General features: G+C 34.4%; 1 protein-coding gene across 1 annotated transcript in view; it reads right to left on the bottom strand.

Moving 5' to 3' along the window:
• Positions 1-1,590: 1,590 nt before the first annotated feature.
• TINAG (tubulointerstitial nephritis antigen) overlaps positions 1,591-20,970 on the bottom strand; it is a 90,765-nt gene continuing 71,385 nt past the window's right edge. Inside the window, exons 10-11 of the mRNA XM_047734492.1 lie at positions 18,897-18,942; positions 1,591-2,262 (exon numbers count right to left, since the gene is read on the bottom strand). Coding sequence (XP_047590448.1) covers positions 2,128-2,262; positions 18,897-18,942 — 181 coding nt within the window. The 3' untranslated portion in view covers positions 1,591-2,127. The remainder of the gene's footprint in view (positions 2,263-18,896; positions 18,943-20,970) is intronic.

The following is a 20,970-nucleotide window of genomic DNA, read 5'->3' on the forward strand; positions in this document are numbered from 1 at the left end:
TGTGGGTATAATCTAGGGCAGAACCAAGTGAGAAGATGCTGCTTCTGACGAAGTTGCAGCGATTAATGGAGAAAGGAACTGCAGCTACACTCACCTTTTTGTGCTCAGCTTTACATTTTCAGCTTGTCTGGTTTATCTAATCAGGGCACCTTTGGGCACAAAAGCATAGAAAAGTTCCACAATGAAAATTCTGATGACATGGTGCCCAGAAATTGGAGGCCACAGTATCCCACCATTGTAATTATAATCGGCCATGCTCACCTACTGATCAGCTTTGCTTTTTCATTTGTTAGTTTGCCATTTAAGATGTCAGTGAATTATTAAAAGATTATATCCTTTCCCAACAATTATAATGATGCTATTTTTGTTTTTCTGACTACAAAGAACTAAAATAAAAATTAGATGCAAATTAGTGCCAATTTAGTTTACTTTTTAGAATCTCAAGTACTGAACTGTGAAATGGTTGTGATAAAAGTCTATTTATTCTTTCTGACTCATGGCATCAGGTGGCTGTTTTGTGGAGTAAATATGTTATCTTTCCAAATACAGCTTTGCAACTGGTTTTAATAGACTTTACACAAAGTGTACTGGATTCCAAAGAATAAGGGTAGTGTGTGTGTGTGTGTGTGTGTGTGTGTGTGTGTGTGTGTGTGAAGACTGTACTTCCATTGTTTGTTAGCCTCTAAACTTTTCCATTACTTACTAGTGATGGGGTTCAGGGCAGGCTGCCCCAGCATATGCCACTTTGACATATTGATCACTTTGAATTAAAGTTCAATAGCCAGTACAATGATACCCTGACAACCCTCTCTGTCCCCCTGAAAAAAGGAAATGAATCTCCTGTGTGAAAAGTACCCTCCGGGGTGCCTGGGTGGCTTAGTGGGTTAAGCCTCTGCCTTTGGCTCAGGTCATGATCTCAGGGTCCTGGGATGGAGCCCTGCATCAGGCTCTCTGCTCAGCGGGGAGCCTGCTTCCCCCTATCTCTCTGCCTGCCTCTGCTCTGTGTATTGTGATCTGTCTGTCAAATAAATAAAGTCTTTAAAAAAAAAGAAAGAAAGAAAGAAAAGTACCCTCCCAGAACCAGAAGATAGATATCTTTAGCATCAGAGATAGGGTATTGAGGGCTGAGAAAGCTATGTAAACAAACTCTGCTTACTTTCTCACCTATTAGTATCCAAACCTGGGTTTCTTTGTCTTGTCAGTTCTTCACAAATTTATTGTTCCTTTGTCTAGGACTTATAAAAGATGCCTGTTTCAGTCCTTTGTTTGAGTCTCATTTTTTCTATGGGGCACCTGTACCCATAGAAAATATATTAAAATATGTAGATATATTTTAATAAATATATTAAAAATATATTAAATATTTGTTTTTCTCCTGTAAATATGTTAATATAATTATTAGACTGGGCAAAAGAACCAAGAGAGGTGGTGGGAAATTTTCCCTCCCAGACACCATCTTCTTTACAGCACAGGCCATTACACAGTACAAAGAGTAAACTACCATAACAAATAGTTATTTCTTGTGGAGAGTTACTTTCCTTTTGAGTTCAGATTGCAAGTTAGATTAAGACAAATGAAAAGAAACGAATGTTAGCTCATTGAGAGAAAAATTAATAATCTATTTCCATTGTTTTTGGCAAATCAAAAGCAAGACATGAATTAAGACAACATTCTTTGAAAAAAATCATGAAGATGGTAAATTGGGGTTGCCATTGTTCTGTTATTTGCTTGTTGTTTTTGTTTCTGTTTTTTGTCTGAAATACTCATTGGTTAAAGACAGAAACTGCCTCATTTCTACAAAAGAATGTCATGAACTTTTAAGACAAGTGCTGTCACACTTTTTGTGAACTATCAAAGTCAAAAAGGACATTATTATGAAAGAAAAAGAAAGACAACCAGAGAACTTTAAAGGCATTTAGCTGTTCTGCTGTCCTCTTTTAGTGTTTTTATATGCTCAGTGATATAAAGGAAGCAGAAGCATGGAGCCTGGGGTGAAACAAGAAAACAGTCACATTATAATAACAAGGTGAAGAGGCAAAGATTCCACTGTCACAGAGAACCTCACATTGCTTAATTTCATTTAAGGGGTTACTTAAATGCATGGCCTTATGGAAATTTAATGATATGTTATGGTTCATCTGAACTTGTCAGATGGCCCCAAGCTGCGATAATCAACTTTTCAATGTCAGATTCATTTACTCCTCGAAGAATCCTGAAATAGCCATTCTCTCCCCATGACTTTCCCCAGGAATTGGCAGCAATCTGTAGAGAAAAAAAAGAAAATAAGAAAAGCTGAGTAGCATAGTTGGATATTTAATTCTGATTGTAAAAAACACAGGGAACTCACATGTATCTTTAGATGCTTTTAATTTATTATAGGTCATAACTTTAAGTGCCTAAATATTTTCTAAATAGGAATAAAAGTCATATTATTTATCAATTACATTAACATGTATGCATACTCAAGTTCACAATAACCAGAATTTGTATAAAACCTCTCTGTTCCCAACCATACTATGGAAATATGGGGGTCTCTGGGTAGCCCAGTCCTTAAGCATCTGACTTGGCTCAGTTCCCGATCCCAGAGTCCTGGGATCTAGCCCCACATCAGACTCCCTGATCAGTGGAAAGTCTGCTTCTCCCTCTCCCACTGCCCCTGCTTGTTTTGCCTCTCTTGCTGTCTCTCTGTCTCTCTTTCAAATAAATAAATATTTGATTTTCAAGTAAATATTTTCAAATAAATTCAAATTCTCAAATAAATAAATAAAATATTTTTTTGTAAATGGCAGTATATTTGTGAGAGTTTGAAATACCACATCAAAAGATGATACACAATTTGCAATTATAGGGTCTCCCATATGACTTGCTCTGTGCTAGGCACCAGAGGAACACAGATAGATAATATCCATGTTCCTCTGTTCAGGGATGTAACAGAGGAAATCCACTGTTCAGAGAGACAATGCTCTAATGAAGGACAAAAAACGTAAGCCAAGGACTAAGGTAAAACTATGCATGGGGAGCTACTGAAGACAGTTGAGAGGCATCTCATGGTTCAGGAAAGTTGTCATGGAAGAGGTGCCACATAGGGTGCATATTAAAGCCTGGGAATAAATTAACCAGATAAAAACAGGAGGAAAAGAAATTCAGGTAAAGGAAAACAGTAAAAGCATAAACAGCAAAGGATGAAGCAGCATGAAACACTGAAATGAAGCAATGAAATTATAATAATTAGATCATAAAACAGAGACAGGTTGGTAGGTTATGAGGCTGAAAGGAAGTTAAGGAAATACATACTGAGAAAATAATGGTGAAAATGATGACAAGTTCTTGAGTCCAGCAGGAAAGCAGGGTGGACAAATTTATATTTTGATTACATTACTCTGTGTGAACTGAAAAGGATGGATTTAAGAGGGTAAACACAAGATTCAGGGAGGCTAGCTAGTAAATTTGTAATAATTGAGTCAGATGTCTTAATGGGGACAGGGAAACTAGGGAAAGTATTTGAGAAATATCCAGAATAAATTCAGTAAGAATTAAACATTTTCTTTCTATTTTATTTTATTTTTTTAAAGATTTTATTTATTTATTTGACAGACGGAGATCACAAGTAGGCAGAGAGGCAGGCAGAGAGAGAGGAGGAAGCAGGCTCCCCGCTGAGCAGAGAGCCCGATGCGGGGCTCGATCCCAGGACCCTGGGATCATGACCTGAGCCGAAGGCAGAGGCTTTAACCCACTGAGCCACCCAGGCGCCCCTCTTTCTATTTTATTTTTAATGTAATTTTATTTATTTACTTATTTAATTTAATTTTACCTTTTCAGTGTTCCAAGATTCATTGTTTATGCACCCCACCCAGTGCCCCATGCAATATGTGCCTCCTTAATACCCATCAGGCTCACCCATCCCCCCACTCTCCTCCCTTCCAAAACCCTCTGTTTGTTTCTCAGAGTCCAGTCTCTCATGCTTTGTCTCCTCCTCTAATTTCCCCCAATTCACTTTTCCTTTCCTTCTCCTAATGTCCTCTATGTTATTCCTTATGCTCTACAAGTAAGTGAAACCATATGATAATTGGCTTTCTCTGCTTGACTTATTTCACTCAGCATAATCTCCTCCAGTCCTGTCCATGTTGATACAAAAGTTGGGTATTCATCCTTTCTGATGGCTGTGTAATATTCCATTGTACATATGGAGCATATCCATTCGTCTGTTGAACAGCATCTTGGCTCTTTCCACAGTTTGGTGATTGTGGCCATTGCTGCTGTGAACACTGGGGTACATATGGCCCTTCTTTCCACTACATCTATATCTTTGGGGCAAATACCCAGTATTTGCCCCAAAAAACTATTTCTATTTTTAATTTCTTAAGGAATCTCCACACTGTTTTCCAAAGTGGCTATACCAACTTGCATTCCCTCCAACAGTGTAAGAGGGTTCCCTTTCTCCACATCCTCTCCAACATTTGTTGTTTCCTGTCTTGTTAATTTTGGCCATTCTAACTGGTGTAAGGTAGTATCTCAATGTGGTTTTGATTTGAATCTCCCTGATGGCTAATGATGATGAACATTTTTTCATGTCTGCTAGCCATTTGTATGTCTTCTTTGGAGAAGTGTCTGTTCATGTCTTCTACCCATTTTTTGATGTGATTATCTGTTTTTTGAGTGTTGAGTTTGAGGAGTTCTGTACAGATCTTGGATATCAGTCTTTTGTCTGTAGTGTCATTTGCAAATACCTCCTCCCATTCTGTGGGTTGCCTCTTTGTTTTGTTGACTATTTCCTTTGCTGTGCTGAAGCTTTTGATCTTGATGAAGTCTCAAAAGTTCATTTTTGCTTTTGTTTCCTTTGCCTTTGGAGACATGTCTTGAAATAAGTTGCTGTGGCCAGTGTCAAAGAGGTTACTGCCTCTGTTCTCCTCTAGGATTTTTTTTTTTTAATTTATTTGTTTGACACAGAGAGAGAGAGATCACAAGTAGGCAGAGAGACAGGCAGAGAGAGGGGGAAGCAGGCTCCCCGCCGAGCAGAGAGCCTGATGCGGGGCTCGATCCCAAGACCCTGGGATCATGACCTGAGCCGAAGGCAGAGGCTTAACCCACTGAGCCACCCAGGCGCCCCCTCCTCTAGGATTTTAATAGATTCCTGCCTCAAGTTGAGGTCATTTACCCATTTTGAGTTTATCTCTGTGTATGGTATAAGCGAATGGTCAAGTCTCATTCTTCTATATATAGCTGTCCAATTTTCCCAGCACCATTTATTGAAGAGACTGTCTTTTTTCTACTGTATATTTTTCCTGCTTTGTCAAAAACTATTTGACCATAGAGTTGCAGGTCCATATCTGGACTCTCTACTCTGTTCCACTGGTCTATGTGCCTGTTTTTGTGCCAGTACCATGCTGTCTTGGTGATCACAGCTTTGTAGTAAAACTTGAAATCAGGCAACACGATGCCCCCAGTTTTGTTTTTCTTTTTCAACATTTCCTTAGCATTATGGGGCCTTTTCTGGTTCCATACAAATTTTAGGATTGTTTGTTCCAGCACTTTGAAAAATGCTGGTAGAATTTTGATCGGGATGGCATTGAAAGTATAGATTGCTCTAGGCAGTATAGACATTTTAACATCGTCTATTTTTCCAATCCATGAGTATGGAATGCTTTTCCATCTTTTTGTGTCTTCAATTTCTTTCATGAGTGTTCTGTAGTTCCTTGAGCACAGATCCTTTACCTCTTTGATTATGTTTATTTCAAGGTATCTTATGGTTCTTGGTACTATAGTAAATGAAATTGATTCTCTAATTTCCCTTTCTATATTTTAGTGAGTTAGTGTATAAGAAAGCAACTGATTTCTGTGCATTGATTTTGTATCCTGCTACATTACTGAATTGTTGTATGAGTTCTAGTAGTTTGGGGGGTGGAGTCTTTTGGGTTTTCCATATAAAGTATCATGTCATCTGCAAAAAGAGAGAGTTTCACTTCTTTTTTGCCAATTTGAATTTTATTTCTTTTCGTTGTCTGATTGCTGTTGCTAGGACTTCTAGTACTATGTTGAACAACAGTGGTGAGAGTGAGCATCCTTGTCATGTTCCTGATCTCAAAGAGAAGGCTGTAAGCTTTTCCCATTTAGAACTATATTCGCTGTGGGTTTTTCATAGATAGATTTTAGAAGATTTAATCAGGGATGTGTGCTGCATTTTGTCAAATACTTTTTCTGCATCAGTTGAGAGGACCGTGTGTTTCTTCTCTCTTCTCTTATTGATTTTTGTTCTATCATATTGATTGATTTGTGAATGTTGAACCAACCTTGCATCCCAGGGATGAATCCCACCTGGTCATGGTGGATAATCTTTTTAATGTACTGTTGGATCCTATTAGCTAGAATCTTGTTGAGAATCTTGGCATCCATATTCATCAGGGATATTGGTCTGAAATTCTCCTTTTTGATGGGGTCTTTGTATGGTTTGGGGATCAGCATAATGCTGGCTTCATAGAAATGGAGTTATTTTTAATTTTAAAATATGAGGATGATTAGAAAGTTAGACTAGATTCAGAATGCCCCCTGGGGTTTAGAGCTTGAGTGAATAAGTCTTTGGAGAGTGGGTAGCAAAAATATTAATGGAGTACATAAGAATATCATGAATGCCAGAAAGGAGCTAGTTGACCATAAGTAAATGTAACAGAAAGAGTCTTGAGGGATATATAACCAGACATGAAATTGCTAAATCAACAGTAGTTCTATTTTTAATTTCCTGAGGAGTCTCCATACTGTTTTCCACAGTGGGTGCACCAGTTTGCATTCACACCAGCAGTGCACTAGGATTCCCTTTTCTCTACATCCTCACCAACACTTGTTTTCTCCTGCCTTTTTGACATTAGCCATGCAAACAGATGTGAATTAATATTTCACTGTGGTTTTGATTTACATTTCCCTGATTGTTAATAATATTAAGTACATTTTCATGTAACTATTGGCCATTTGTATTATTTTCAGAGGAGGGGCGATGTCTATTCATGGCAATTGCCCATTTTTAAATAGGATTATATGTGGTTTTTGCTATTGAGCTGCATGGATTCCTTATATATTTTGGATTTTAATCCCTTATCAGATAGATGGTTTGTAAATATTTTCTCCCCTTCTGGTGGTTGCCTTTTTATTTTGCTGATTATTTTGCTAGGCAGAAGCCTTTTAGTGTGGTGTAGTTCCACTTGTTGATTTTTGCTTTTGTCTTTGCATTTTTAGTGTCATACCCAAATAATATTTGCAAAGATCAATGTCAAGGAGATTTTGTCCTATGTTTTCTTCCTGTATCTTTGCAATTTCTAGGCTTACATTTAAGTCTTTAATCCATTTTGACTTAATTTTTTGTGACTGGTGTAAGATAGAAAACCAATTCCATTCTTCTGCATATGGTTGAACAGTTTTCTCAACACCAGTTATTGAAAAGACTATCCTTTCTCCACTGCTTCTTCTTAGCTCCTTTGTCAAATATCAGTTGATTATATATAAGTGGGTTTACTTCTGGGCTTTTGATCCTGTTCTATTCATCTGTGTGTCTATTTTTATACCAGTAATGTTGTTCTGATTATCATAACTTAGTAATCAAATTTGAAATCAGGAATTGTGATGTCTCTAGATTTGTTCTTTCTTAGGATTACTTTGGCTGCTAAGGGTCTCTTGTGTCTCTACACAAATTTTAGGATATTTTTCACTTTTGTGAAAATTGCCATTGGAATTTTGATAGGGATTATATCAAATTTATAGATGGTTTTGGGTAGTACAGACATTTTTCTGATCCATGAACATGGGATATCACTCCATTTATTTGTGTCTTCTTCAATTTCTTTTATCAATTTCTTCTAATTTTTATTATAAGAACCTTTCACATCCTTGGTTACATTTATGCTAAGTACACATTTTTTATTGTATTATAAATGGATTATTTTTTTCAAATGGTTTACCATTCATGTATAGAAATGCAACTTATCGGAACTGGGTGGTTCAGTCCGTTAAGCATCCAACTCTTGATTTCAGCTCAGGTCGTGATCTCAGCTCAGTTCATATTGTGAGATTGAGCTCCACAAGGGGCATGGAACTTGCTTAGGGTTCTCTCTCTCTCCCTCTTTCTCTGAGCCTCCTCTTCCCATCCCCCTGCTCATGCCCACACTCGAAAGAAAGAGAAAGAAAGAAAGAAAGAAAGAAAGAAAGAAAGAAAGAGAAACTAACTGAATTTTGTGGTTGATTTTATCTTGCCACTTTGTTATTCATTCTAATAGATTTTTGGTGGAGTCTTAAGGTATATATATATATATATATATATATATATATATATATAATCACATCATCTGCAAACAGAGACAGTTTACTTCTTCCATTCTAATTTGGATGCCTTTTGTTTCTTTCTCTTGTCTAATTGCTCTAGGACTTCCAGTACTATGAGGAGGCACCCTTATTTTATTCCTGATCTCAGAGGCATATCTTTCAGTCTTTCACTGATATATGGAATATGATGTTTACTCTTTGTCATGTATTACCTTTATTATCCTGAAGCATACTCCTTATAAACTCAATTTTTTAAGAGTTCTTAACCACTAAGAGATGTTGAATTTTGTCAAATGCTTTTCCTCTATCTATTGAGATGATCATATAATTTTTATGTCTCATTGTATTAATGCAGTTGCCTATGTTGCCAGGCATAAATCCTTTTGGTCATGATTATGACCATTTTTTTTAAGATTTTATTTATTCATTTGACAGACAGAAATCACAAGTAGGCAGAGAGGCAGGCAGAGAGAGAGAGAGAAGCAGGCTCCCCGCCGAGCAGAGAGCCCGATGCGGGGCTTGATCCCAGGACCCTGAGATCATGACCTAAGCCGAAGGCAGTGGCTTAACCCACTGAGCCACCCAGGCGCCCTGATTATGACCATTTTAGTGTACAGTTGAATTGTTTGCTAGGTTTTTTTTTTTTGGAAAATTTTGAATCTTTATTCATTGGGGATTTTTCTTTTCTTCTAATGTCCTTTTCTGGTTTTGATATCAGGGTAATGCCAGGCTTGTGAAATATGCATTTGGGAGTGTTCCCTCCTCTTCAAATTTTTGGAAAGGTTTGAGAAGGATTTAGTGTCAATTTTTTAATGTTTTGATTGAGATTCCATTTAATTAACATACAGTGTAATATTAGTTTCAGGTGTAAAATAGAGTGATTCAACAATTTCATAGAAAAGCCGGTGTTCATCATAAAAGTGCACTCCTTAATCCCCATTACCTATTTCATCCATCTTCCCGCCCACTCCCCTTCTGATAGCCATGAGTTTGCTCTCTATAGTTAAGAGTCTGTTTCTTGGTTTGTCTCCTTCTTTCTTTTTATTTCCCCTTTGCTCTTTTGTTTTGTTTCTTAAATTCCACACATGAATGAAATGGTATTTTTCTTTCTCTGAATGACTTATTTCACTTAGCACAATACTTTCTAGCTCCATCCATATCATCGCAAATGGCAAGATTTTTCTTTTTTATTGCCGAATAATAAGGTATTTTATACACACACACACACACAAACACCATGTCTTCTTTATCCATGCATCAGTCTATGGACACTTGGACTGTTTCCATAATTTGGCAACTGTAGGTAATGCTGCTATAAACATTGGGTTGCATGTATCCCTCTGCATTAGTATTTTTTTGTACTCTTTTGGTAAAAACCTTGCAATGTAATTGCTGGATCATAGGGTAGTTTTATTTTTAACTTTTTGAGGAAACTTTACACTGTTTTCCAGAATGGCAGGACAAGTTTTCATTCCCACCAACAGTACAAGAGGGTTCCTTTCTCCACAACCTCACTAAGACCTGTTTTTTCTTGTGTTGCTGATTTTATCCATTCCTACAAATGTGAGGTGATATTTCACTGTAGTTTTGATTTGCATTTCCCCGATGATGAGTGATGATGAGCATCTTTACATGTGTCTGTTGACCATCTGCATGCCTTCTTTGGAAGAATGTCTATTCATGTCTTCCGCCCATATTTCAATTGGATTATTCATTTTTGGGGTATTGAATTTTTAAGTTCTTTATAATTTTGGACACTAACCCTTTATCAGATATGTCATTTGCAAATATCTTCTCCCATTCCATAGGTTGCCTTTTAGTTATGTTGTTTATTTCCTTTGCTATCCAGAAGCTTTTTATTTTGATGAAGTCCCAAAAGTTTATTTTTGCTTTTGCTTCCCTTCCCTTCCCTTCTAATGCTTATCTAGAAAGAAGTTGCTACAATTGATGTAAAGAGGTGCCTGTGTTCTCTCCGAGTTTTAGGGTTTTAGTCTCATATTTAGTCTTTCATCCATTTTGAATTTATTTTTGTGTGTGGTGTAAGAAACTGGTCTAGTTTCATTCTTCTGCATGTGGCTGTCCAGTTTTCCCAACACCATTTTTTGAAGAGGCCATCTTTTTTCTATTGATTATTCTTTCCTCCTTTGTTGAAGATTACTTTACCACATAATTGTGGGTTCATTTCTGTGTTTTCTGTTCTGTTCCATTCATCTGTGTGTCTACTTTTGTGCCAGTACCATACTGTTTTGATCCCTACCGCTTATTAGTATAACTTGAAGTCCAGAATTGTTATGTCTCCAGCTTTGCTTTCTTTTTCAAGGTTGCTTTGGCCATTCAGGGTCTTTTATGATTCCATACAAATTTGAGGATTGTTTATTCAAGTTCTGTGAAAAATGCTGGTGGTATTTTGGTAGGGATTGCATTAAATGTGTAGATTGTTTTGGGTAGTATGGGCTTTTTTTTTAATTTTATTTTTTATAAACATATATTTTTATCCCCAGGGGTACAGGTCTGCGAATCACCAGGTTTACACACTTCACAGCACTCACCATAGCACATACCCTCCCCAATATCCATAACCCACTATTTATTCTTCTAACCCATGAGCAGGGAATGTTTTTCCATTTCTTTTTGTGATCTTCAATTTCTTTCATTAGTTTTTTATAGTTTTCAGAGTACAGATCTTTCCCCTGTTTGGATAGGTTTATTCCTTGTTATCTTACTGTTTTTTAGTACAATTGTAAATGAGATTGATTCCTTAATTTTTCTTCCTACTGCTTCATTATTGGTGTATAGAAATGCAACAGGTTTGCATACACTGATTTTGTATCCTGAAACTTCCTGAATTTGTTTATCATTTCTAGCAGTTTTTTGGTGGAGTCTTTCATATAAACTAGCAAAACTGAAACACGAAGAAATAGAAAATTTGAACAGACCAAAAACCAGCAAAGAAATTGAATCAGTTATCAAATAACTCTTGACAAACAAAAATCCAGGGCCAGATGGCTTCACAGGCAAATTCTACCAAACATTTAAAGAAGAGTTAATACTTATCCTTCTCAAACTATTCCAAAAAAAAAAAAAAAAAAAGAAAGAAAAAAAAAAGAAAAAGAAAGAAAGAAAGAAAAAGAAAAAAGAAACAGAAGGAAAATTTCCCAATTCATTCTATGAAGCCAACATTACCCTAATACCAAACCAGATAAAGACCACTAAAAAGGAAATTCAGGCCAATATCCCTGTTGAACACAGATGCAAAAATTCTCAATAAAACACTAGAAAACTGAATTCAACAATACATCAAAAAAAAATTCCCTCATGATTAAGGGAAATTTATTCCTATGTTGCAAGAGTGGTTCACTATTCACAAATCAATGTGATATACTACATTAATAGGAGAAGGATAAGAAACATATGATCCTCTCAATAGATGCAAAAAAAACAATCATTTGACAAAGTACGACATCCATTATTGATAACAACCCTCAACAAAGCAGGAATAGAGAGAACATACCTCAACCTCATAAAGGCTGTATATGAAAAACCCACAGCTAATATCATTTTTAATGGGGAAAAATTGAGTGCTTTCCCTCTACAATCAGGAACAAGACAGAAGTGTCCACTCTTACCCTGTCATGTAACATAGTACTAGAAGTCTTAGCTTCAGCAATCAGACAACAAAAATAAATAAAATTCATCCAAATCGCAGGCAAGAAGTCAAACTTTCACTATTTGCAGATTACATGGTACTCTATACAGAGAACCCAAAAGACTGTACCAAAAACTGCTAGAACTGGTGTTAATTTTTATTTAAATATTAGGTAGAATTCAGCAGTAAAACCATTTGGTCTTGTGCTTTGCTTTGTTGGGAGGTTTTTAATACTGATACAATATTTTCACTCCTTTTTGGTCTGTTCAGATTTCCTGTTTCTTAATAATTCAGTATTAGTAGGTTGTGTGCTTCCGTGAATTTATCCATTTTTTTCTAGGTTATCCAGTTTGTTGGTATATAGGTGTTCATAGCAGTCTATTACGATCCTTTATATTCATTGTGATGTCTCTTGCATTTCTGATTTTTAGTTATTTCCATCTTCTCTCCTTTTTCATAACCTACCTAATTTGTCACCTTTGTTTGTCTTTTAAAACACACACACACAACACACACACATACAAATACACACACACCTCTTAGTTTTGTTGATATTTTATATTGATTTTCTGGCCTCCTTTTCATTTACTGCTACTCTGATGTATATTATTTTCTTCCTTCTACTAACTTTAGGTTTAGTTTATTTTCCTTTTGCTAGCTGACTGAGGTATAAAATTATTTGTGATCACTCCTCTTTCTTAATGTATGTATTTAATGCTATAACATTTCTTCTTATAACTGTTTTTGCTGCATTCCATAGGTTTTAATATGTTGTCTTTCATTTTTGTTTATTTCAAGATACTTATTAATTTCCCTTTCGAATGCTTCTTTGATCCATTGATTTTTTTTTTCAGAAATGTGTGTGTGTGTGTGTGTTTTTCCAGAAATAATTTCCACATATCTGTGAATTTTCATTTTCTTCTTGTTGATTGACTTCTAGTTCCATATAATTGTGGCCAGAAAATATACTTGGGGGGTGGCTGGGTGGCTCAGTCAGTTAAGCATCTGCTTTCAGCTCAGGTCATGAACCCAGGGTCCTGGGATTGAGTCCCAAATTGGCCTCCCTGGTAGGGGGGAGAATGCTTCTCCCTCTCCTACCTGCTCATATTCTCTCTTGTTCTGTCACTATCTTTCTCTCAAATAAATAAAAGTCTTTAAAAAAAAAAAAGAGAGAGAGACTTGGTATGATTCCAATCTTACATTTGCTAATGTTTTGTGACTTAATATACGATCCACTCTAGAGAATGTTCTGTATGGGCTTGAGAAGAATGTGCTTTATGTTGTTTTTGTTCCGTATGTGTCTGTTAGGTCCATTTGGTCTAACGTATAGTTAAAATCCAGGGTTTCCTTATTGAATTTCTGTCTTGAGTAATCTGTCCATTGTTCATAGTGGAATACTGAAGTGTTCTGATGTTATTGTATTGTCTATTTCTCTCTTCAGATAGTCAATATTTGCTTAATTTATTTGGGTGTGCCAATGTTGGGTGCATAGCTTATATCGTCTTCATGAATTGATCCCCTTTTCATCATAAAGACCCTCTTTTCTCCACAATTTTTTTACTGAAAATCTATTTTGTCTCATATAACAACCCCTGCTCTTCTATGTTTTCCATTGTATGCAATATCTCTCTCCTCTCTTCACTTTGAGCTTATATGTGTCCTTAAAGCTGAAATGAGTCTCTTGTAAGCAGCATATAGTTGGGTCTTGTTTTTTAATCCATTCAGCCACTCTATGCTTTTTGATTAGAGAATTTAGTTATTTACCTTTAAATTATTGATAAGTAAAAGCTTACTAATGCTGTCTTAATAGTCTCTAGCTGTTATGTGGTTCCCTGTTTTTTTGTCATCTCTCCTACGGGTGATGATTTTCCATAGTGGTGTGCTTTAATTCCTTTCATTTTAACTTCTGTGAATCTACTATAGGCTTTTGCTATATACTTATATAGCAAAATATATACTTAATATAATATATATTATACATACAGCAAAAATTTTCATATATATATGTCTATTTTGTATTGATAACAAGTTAACTTTGGTCACATACCAAACTCTATGCTTTTATTCCATATATAATTTATGTATTTGATGTCATAATTTACTTCTTTTTATATTGACTCTTTGCTTTCCTAATCAGTCCTAACATCATAAAGGGACACTTTCAAAACTGTGTCTACAATTCTGACTTCAATTTACCATTTCAAAGATAGAATGGCCTTAAATTATCTAGAAATGAGCCAGTGTGTTTTAGCAACAATGAACTAAGCTGAATTCCAATTTCTAAACTTTTTATTTGGTTCCAATATTTATACTTTCAAAGATAAGAAGTCAAAGTCATAACTTAAGATGAACTGTCAAAAATAATATTTTTAAATTCTTGTAACTATGATATGTAGTACTATACCTATTCTCTTTTGTGAGTCTGAGAATTATTACTACCCACATTTCATTATTAGACTTTGGTAAAATCAGAAGACTACGTGAACTTTTACAAACAAGTGCAAATTTATGTACTAATGAGAAGTAACCCCAGGAATCTGCAAAAAAGACAATTATTATAAATTATAAAGAGTAGTACTTAGTAAACCAGCCCTAATAAAATATATCTAGAGTATGTGTTTTGTTCATTAATCTTATTCTTCCCACTGTTATTTCTTCTATCCCTTCACCAGTTTTTTGTTGTTTCTTCCAAATGCCTGAATTTTTAAAAATTTAATTATAAGAGAATGGGTAAAAATGTAGGAAAGAAATTTTCTAAAGATTTAAATTTCTAAAGATTTTTAAATCTTCTTTTGAGATGTTTAGCATATTAATAATAAGTGCACAGTTTAGTGAGTTTATACATGTTTGTGCCTATACATGTTCATGCCTATGTAAGCTCCATGTAGTCAAGATAAAAACTACTTCTAGAATTCTAAAAGGTCTGGAATGTTCCCTCTCTGTCAATATCTACCTTCCTATCTACCATCAGTTCTTCCTGGAATTGATATTTTTAATAAAGCAGTAATGCATTATTTTATTCAATAAATAAATGTATATGTTATAGCATATATAACTAATTTGTTATTTTAATTTTTCTGTATTTTTATATAACTGTACCACAATTTGTTTATCCATTCTTCTTCTGATAAACACAATGAACATAAGTTGTTGTACCATCTATATATTTAATAGTAGAATGAAAAAGTTCTAGTTACTCCATACCCTTACCCATACTTGTTAATATCAATACTTTTAATTTAAGCCAAGCTAGTGAATGTGTGATATTATCTTACTGTGGTTTTAATTGGCATTTGCTGGACAGCTAGTCACATTGAATACCTTTTCGTATGTTGGCTTGACATTTGGATTTCCTCATTTGTGAAGTAAATATTAAAATATGTTGCCTAGTATTATTATTGATGTGTTATTTATTTTTTATTTCTTCCTGTATATTTGTAAGAATTTTATATATTCTACATATGAGTCCTTGCCAGATAGATGATAGACGATAGATAGATAGATAATCTTCTCTCAGTTTGTTTTACCCTTTCTATCACATAATTCTGTCTTCTGACAGTTTTTATTTTAAAGTAATCTGATCATTTTTTCTTATACAGTTTATTAATTTTCTGTAAAATTTAAGAAAGCTTTGCTTAATTGATATTATTAACATATTTGCTTTCCAAGTTTTCTTCTAGAGGTTTTATTATTTTGCAATCACACTTCTGTCTATGCTCCACTTCAAATTAGTTTTGTATGTATTTTGTGAGTTAGGGGGTGAAGTTTCAGTTTTGTTTTGTTTTGTTTTGTTTTCCACATGAATAGAAAGTTGCTATATAGCTAAGGCATTGGCAAACTATGGCTCATGAACAAATCTGATTAGTAATGTTTGGTACAAATCATGAGTTAAGTGTTTTTTGGTTTTATCTTGTTTTGATTTTTTTCCTTAAAGAGTTGTGAAAACAACTAAAACAGAGTATGTAACAGACTTTTTGTGATCTCCAAAATGTAAAATATTTGCTACCTGGCCATTTACAAGAAAAATAAAAACAAAACAAACTAAAAAACCCCTGCTAACCTTGGTCTAAAACTGTTTATTATAAAGGTTCTCCTTTCTCAGTTGAAATTCAGAGGTTTCTTTGTTGTAAAACAAGTGAACATATCCTGTGTTTATATCCAGATTATTTATTTTGTGATATCAGTCTATTACTCTATTCTTTTGTTAATAAAATGATTTTTCCAGTTGTATTGATATATAGCTGACATCCATCAGTGTATAAATTTAAGATGTACAGTATAATGGTTTGACTTACACAGATTGTGAAATGATTACCACAATAAGTTTAGTTAGCATCTATCACCTTATATAGGTGAAATAAAGAGAAAAAGAAAAAAAAAGACCAAAAAGTTCCTGATAAGAATGTTTAGAATTTACTTTTTTGACAATATTCATACATATCATACAGCACTGTTGCCTACAATGTATGTTATATATACTGTAAATTATATCTTTAGTCCTTATTTATCTTATCACTGAAGTTTGTACCTTTGCCACTTCTCTCTTACTCTCATCGCCCTCAAACCCTTCCTCTATTAATCACAAATCTGATCTCTTTTTCTATGAATTTGGGGGTTTGTTTGTTTCGGTTACTACACATAACTGAGATCCTATAGTATTTGTTTTTCTTTGTCTGACTTTATTTCACTTAGCATAACACCCTCAAGGTCCATCCATGTTGTTGGAAATGGCAAGATTTCCTCCTTTTTTCTGGCTGAATAATATCCCATTACACATATATATCACTATTTTTTTTTATCCATTGATTGGTTTATGGACACTTAGTTCCATATCTTAACTATTATAAATAATGCTGCTATGAAAATGAGGGTGCTGATATCTTTTCAAGTTAGTGTTTTCATTTCCTTTGGATATATTCCCAGAAATGGAATTTCTGGATCACGTGGTAGTTCTGTTTTTAAGGTTTTGAGGATCCTTCATAATGTCCTCTATAGTGGCTGTACCACTTTATAATTCTGCCAACAATGAACAAGGGTTTCCTTTCCTCCATATCCTTCCCAGCATTTATTATCTTTTGATTTTTGATGATGACCATTCTAACAAATGTGAGGTGGTATCTCCTTGTGGCCTTGACTTAAATTTCCCTAATGACTAGTGCTATTGAACATTTTTTCATGTACCTGTTGGCCATTTTTAAAGTCTTCCTTGAGTATAAGTCTGTTCAGATTCTTTGCTCATTCTTTAATCTCATTATTTGTTTTCTTGCTACTGAGCTATAGGAGTTCCTTAAACATTTTGGATATTAAACCTTTATCAGAAAGTTTCTCAAGATTCAGGTTTCTCATTTCTTTAAAAATATGAGCTTGGAAAATTAATTCTGATGTTATTTTCAACTTATTTAGTGGATTATATGACTTATGGTTATGTATTACATTTTACTTAGTAATGGAAGTCATCCATTTTTTATTGTAATTTACTATATTGTAGGCCTACTTGTAAATAATTTAAAACATTCATATATAATTGTGGCCAAATAAATCTTCTCTGAACTTCTCAGTGCCCTTGCAAAAAATTCTAATCCCCTGACACATAAAAAGTGTATATGCTATAGAGATAGAGAATATTTGCTTTCACTTCTGCCAAAAATATTTTATCTTCACATTCAATGAGAATTAGATCTATAGCCATTTATCTAGTTAACTGATTTGATCCAAAAGGATAATAAAACTTCTCTTATCTCCCCAAGAGGGCCAAAGAATCAGAGACCAGACAAGGTCCTAAATTAAGCCCATGGTGCCAGGAGTACTGGAACATTATTTCCCTTGGCATTTATATGTTAAAAAGGATTGAGTTCAGCATTTAGAGACATTATCTGTATTTATCTGGCCCTTGGAAAGACATATTTATATTCCTGAGGGTAAGGATAAGAACACAAGACCCTATCCATCCCATCTTAATGGAATTTTTTTTTCTCTCCTTGAGAGAAATAAGGAGGTTGCCTGTCTCCTATACAGATAGTTGGAGAAAATCCACTGTTCTCTGTTTATGAGGTTTATGAGATATCAGGTGCTACCTGTATGAAAAAAGGTTGTTGCCTTTTATCATTGCGAGACTAAAGTGTGAGGACCTATGTGGTGACATGTGGCTGTGGATCTGGATGTGAGCATCAGTTAAGTACTCTTTTCTTCTGACCCAATTCCTTAATTCAAGTGGGATAACATCTCAGACCCTTCATAATTCTTTGCAAAACAGTAGTACTACTTAAAAATTTCATATTTAATTAAACCAAAATATTAATTTTTATGTAAAATGAAAACTATTTTAGTGAATTGACTAATTTTTTCCTGAATGCGCACAATGTTATTCACTCCCTCATTCAACAAGTATTGTTGAATATAAGCCATCATCCATAGCAAAAAAATTGTAAGAACACAAAATTGACATATGGGAAAAGTTTAACCATTAATATAGCTGATAACAAAATGTTTTCCTGTTGATTCTCACTTTGAAAAAAAATACTGATTCTTCATTTATAATTTGAAATAAGAGGAATAGAGAAAAACTATTACTATAATATAAATGATTATAATGATTTTTCTGCTGGACAAAATACCATTATTACAAACAATATTACAATGACTTAGGATAGGACTAACACAAATCAGGAAGTAGAGACTCAGATGATTCTAACAAAATGTTTTCCTGTTGATTCTCACTTTGAAAAAAAAATTATTCTTCATTTATAATTTTAAGTAAGAGGAATAGAGAAAAACTATTACTATAATATAAATGATTATAATGATTGTTCTGCTGGACAAAATACCATTATTACAAACAATATTACAATGACTTAGGATAGGACTAACACAAATCAGGAAGTAGAGACTCAGATGATTCTAAAATACTCACTTCACAGTAGAAAGTCAGTTGGAAAGAGTTACATACCCAGAATTTTTCTTTCTGTCCTTGTGCTCCTTTTAGTGTGCCCCATCTACAAATAATAAAATAATACTGGCATGGTTAAAAATGTTTGATTTGCACCTTGATAAAATATAAATTATTGTCAGAATTTTATCTTTTTTGTTTTTGTTGTTATGGCCCAGTCTTGGCTTACTATGGAGTTGTCATCATGGCCCTCCAAAAATGTGCCTGTGCAGTTTGCTTTTTGACCATAATGTTATTTACTTGCTCAGAATATACTTATTTATGTCCAAATGGCTTAAAATCAAATTTGTTTATCAAAGAAGATAAATTCTAGGGCAACTGAGGTATGAAGGTTTTAAAGTACTTAACAATGCCTCCCCTCTTTACATCTAGCCCTCTGAAACTCTACCCTATATGGTGTAAGCTAAAAATCTCCAAGACTACTGATAACAATAATATAAATACAGATAACAATTATAGATAAAATAATTTATGAGAAATATGTATTTGTATATATTATCTCAAAAATTGGTATGTGTCTAATGTGAGATTTTTGTTTACACATGTATGTATGTATGCAAACCAAATCTTTTACTCCTACAACTGATTCATTTTCAATATAGCATATAACAAACCATAAAGAATCCAAACTTACAATATTTCATGTTTTCTTTTGACTAAACCCAGTAAGGGAGATGTTAATAACATGTTCTGTTTACTAATAAAATAACAAGCCTTGTCTAAGAACATAGAGTGGGAGATGTTGAGCCCAGACTCCAAATCCTATGTACTTCTTCATCTTATAAATATCCAGTCTCAAACTGCAGTGTGTCCTGAACAGCAACAGAGCAACAGTTTTATGTAGAGAAAGCATAAGGACTACCATTTTCACATGCTGTGATGGATTGTGAGAAAACAATTCTGCCCACATATCACCCCACTAATCCCAATATCCTTCAGTATAACAAACATTCTTTGGGGGGAAAAAAACATTATTGGAAGATATACAAATTCATTCAAATATTTTCAACATTTCCATTTGCTTGAAAGCTGTTCTTAGAAGGGCATAGAATAAAATGATGGCACCACAGCACAGAGATATTGCCTAAAGAAGGCAGGTTTATGGTAGAGATCTTGGGGGCATTCAAGAAAATATATTAATCCATATAGATCCTTTGGCACAAAGGGGAGGGAAGAAAAAATTATGTGGAAGATGAGATAACCCTGAAAAAGCAACATTTCTTTCTCTTTTTCCTGGTAGAGGCTAGGAGTGGTGATTGCAATGCTTCTCATCTCTCTCTTGGTTTTCTGCTACACACAGGAATAGTAGACTAGAAAACTTTAAGGTTTCAAATATTCTGGTCAGCTTAATGTGTAAGTTCAAGCAAGTTTAATTTTGAAAACCATTCTGTAGTTTTATAATTATATTTATATCCTTGTACTTTTCTATAAAATACTATTATCACCATTGACAAAAATTACTGCTTACAATAAGGGCCCCCAAATCTTCAAAGTCATTATGTACTTCAAGTAGTATGTCATATTTGAAACCTTGAGTTGCTCATTTTCTACTCATTTATCATGACTCTTATAACAAGCTCAAAAAACCTTTACCTCAATCAAATTTCCTTTCAGGTGGTCCAGCTACTAGTTACTTTAGCTATTTATATAAAATACGAGAGCAATCAGAAGTATCTAAGGAAATATTCAACTTAAAACAGGCAGGAAAGGAATCCTTTATCTGAGATTCTGCCAAATACTTGAGAAGTTCAGGGTAATTTTACTCGAGGCACTAATGAACCTCCTAAGAAAGAATGCCTAATCAAAAAACAGTAGCCAGACAGGACAAGCTTGATCCAGCACCTAAGCTGAGGTCAAAAGACAGGAGGAGCAACTGAGAGGATAGTTCTCTGTCACTCACATCTATCCACACTGGACTTAGCTAAGTTTAGACCTTCGGAAAAGGCCAGACTTGTAATATAAACCTCACAGAGCTACTTCTCTAAAAACTATATATTGTATAAGACCCACTAATGATACTCAAATAGAGAGTAATACCAAGTTTCTTCCCCTTTTGTAAGATCTCTCTAACTTC

Source organism: Lutra lutra, chromosome 6 (assembly GCF_902655055.1).
Source record: "Lutra lutra chromosome 6, mLutLut1.2, whole genome shotgun sequence".
Classification (NCBI taxonomy): Eukaryota; Metazoa; Chordata; class Mammalia; order Carnivora; family Mustelidae; genus Lutra; species Lutra lutra.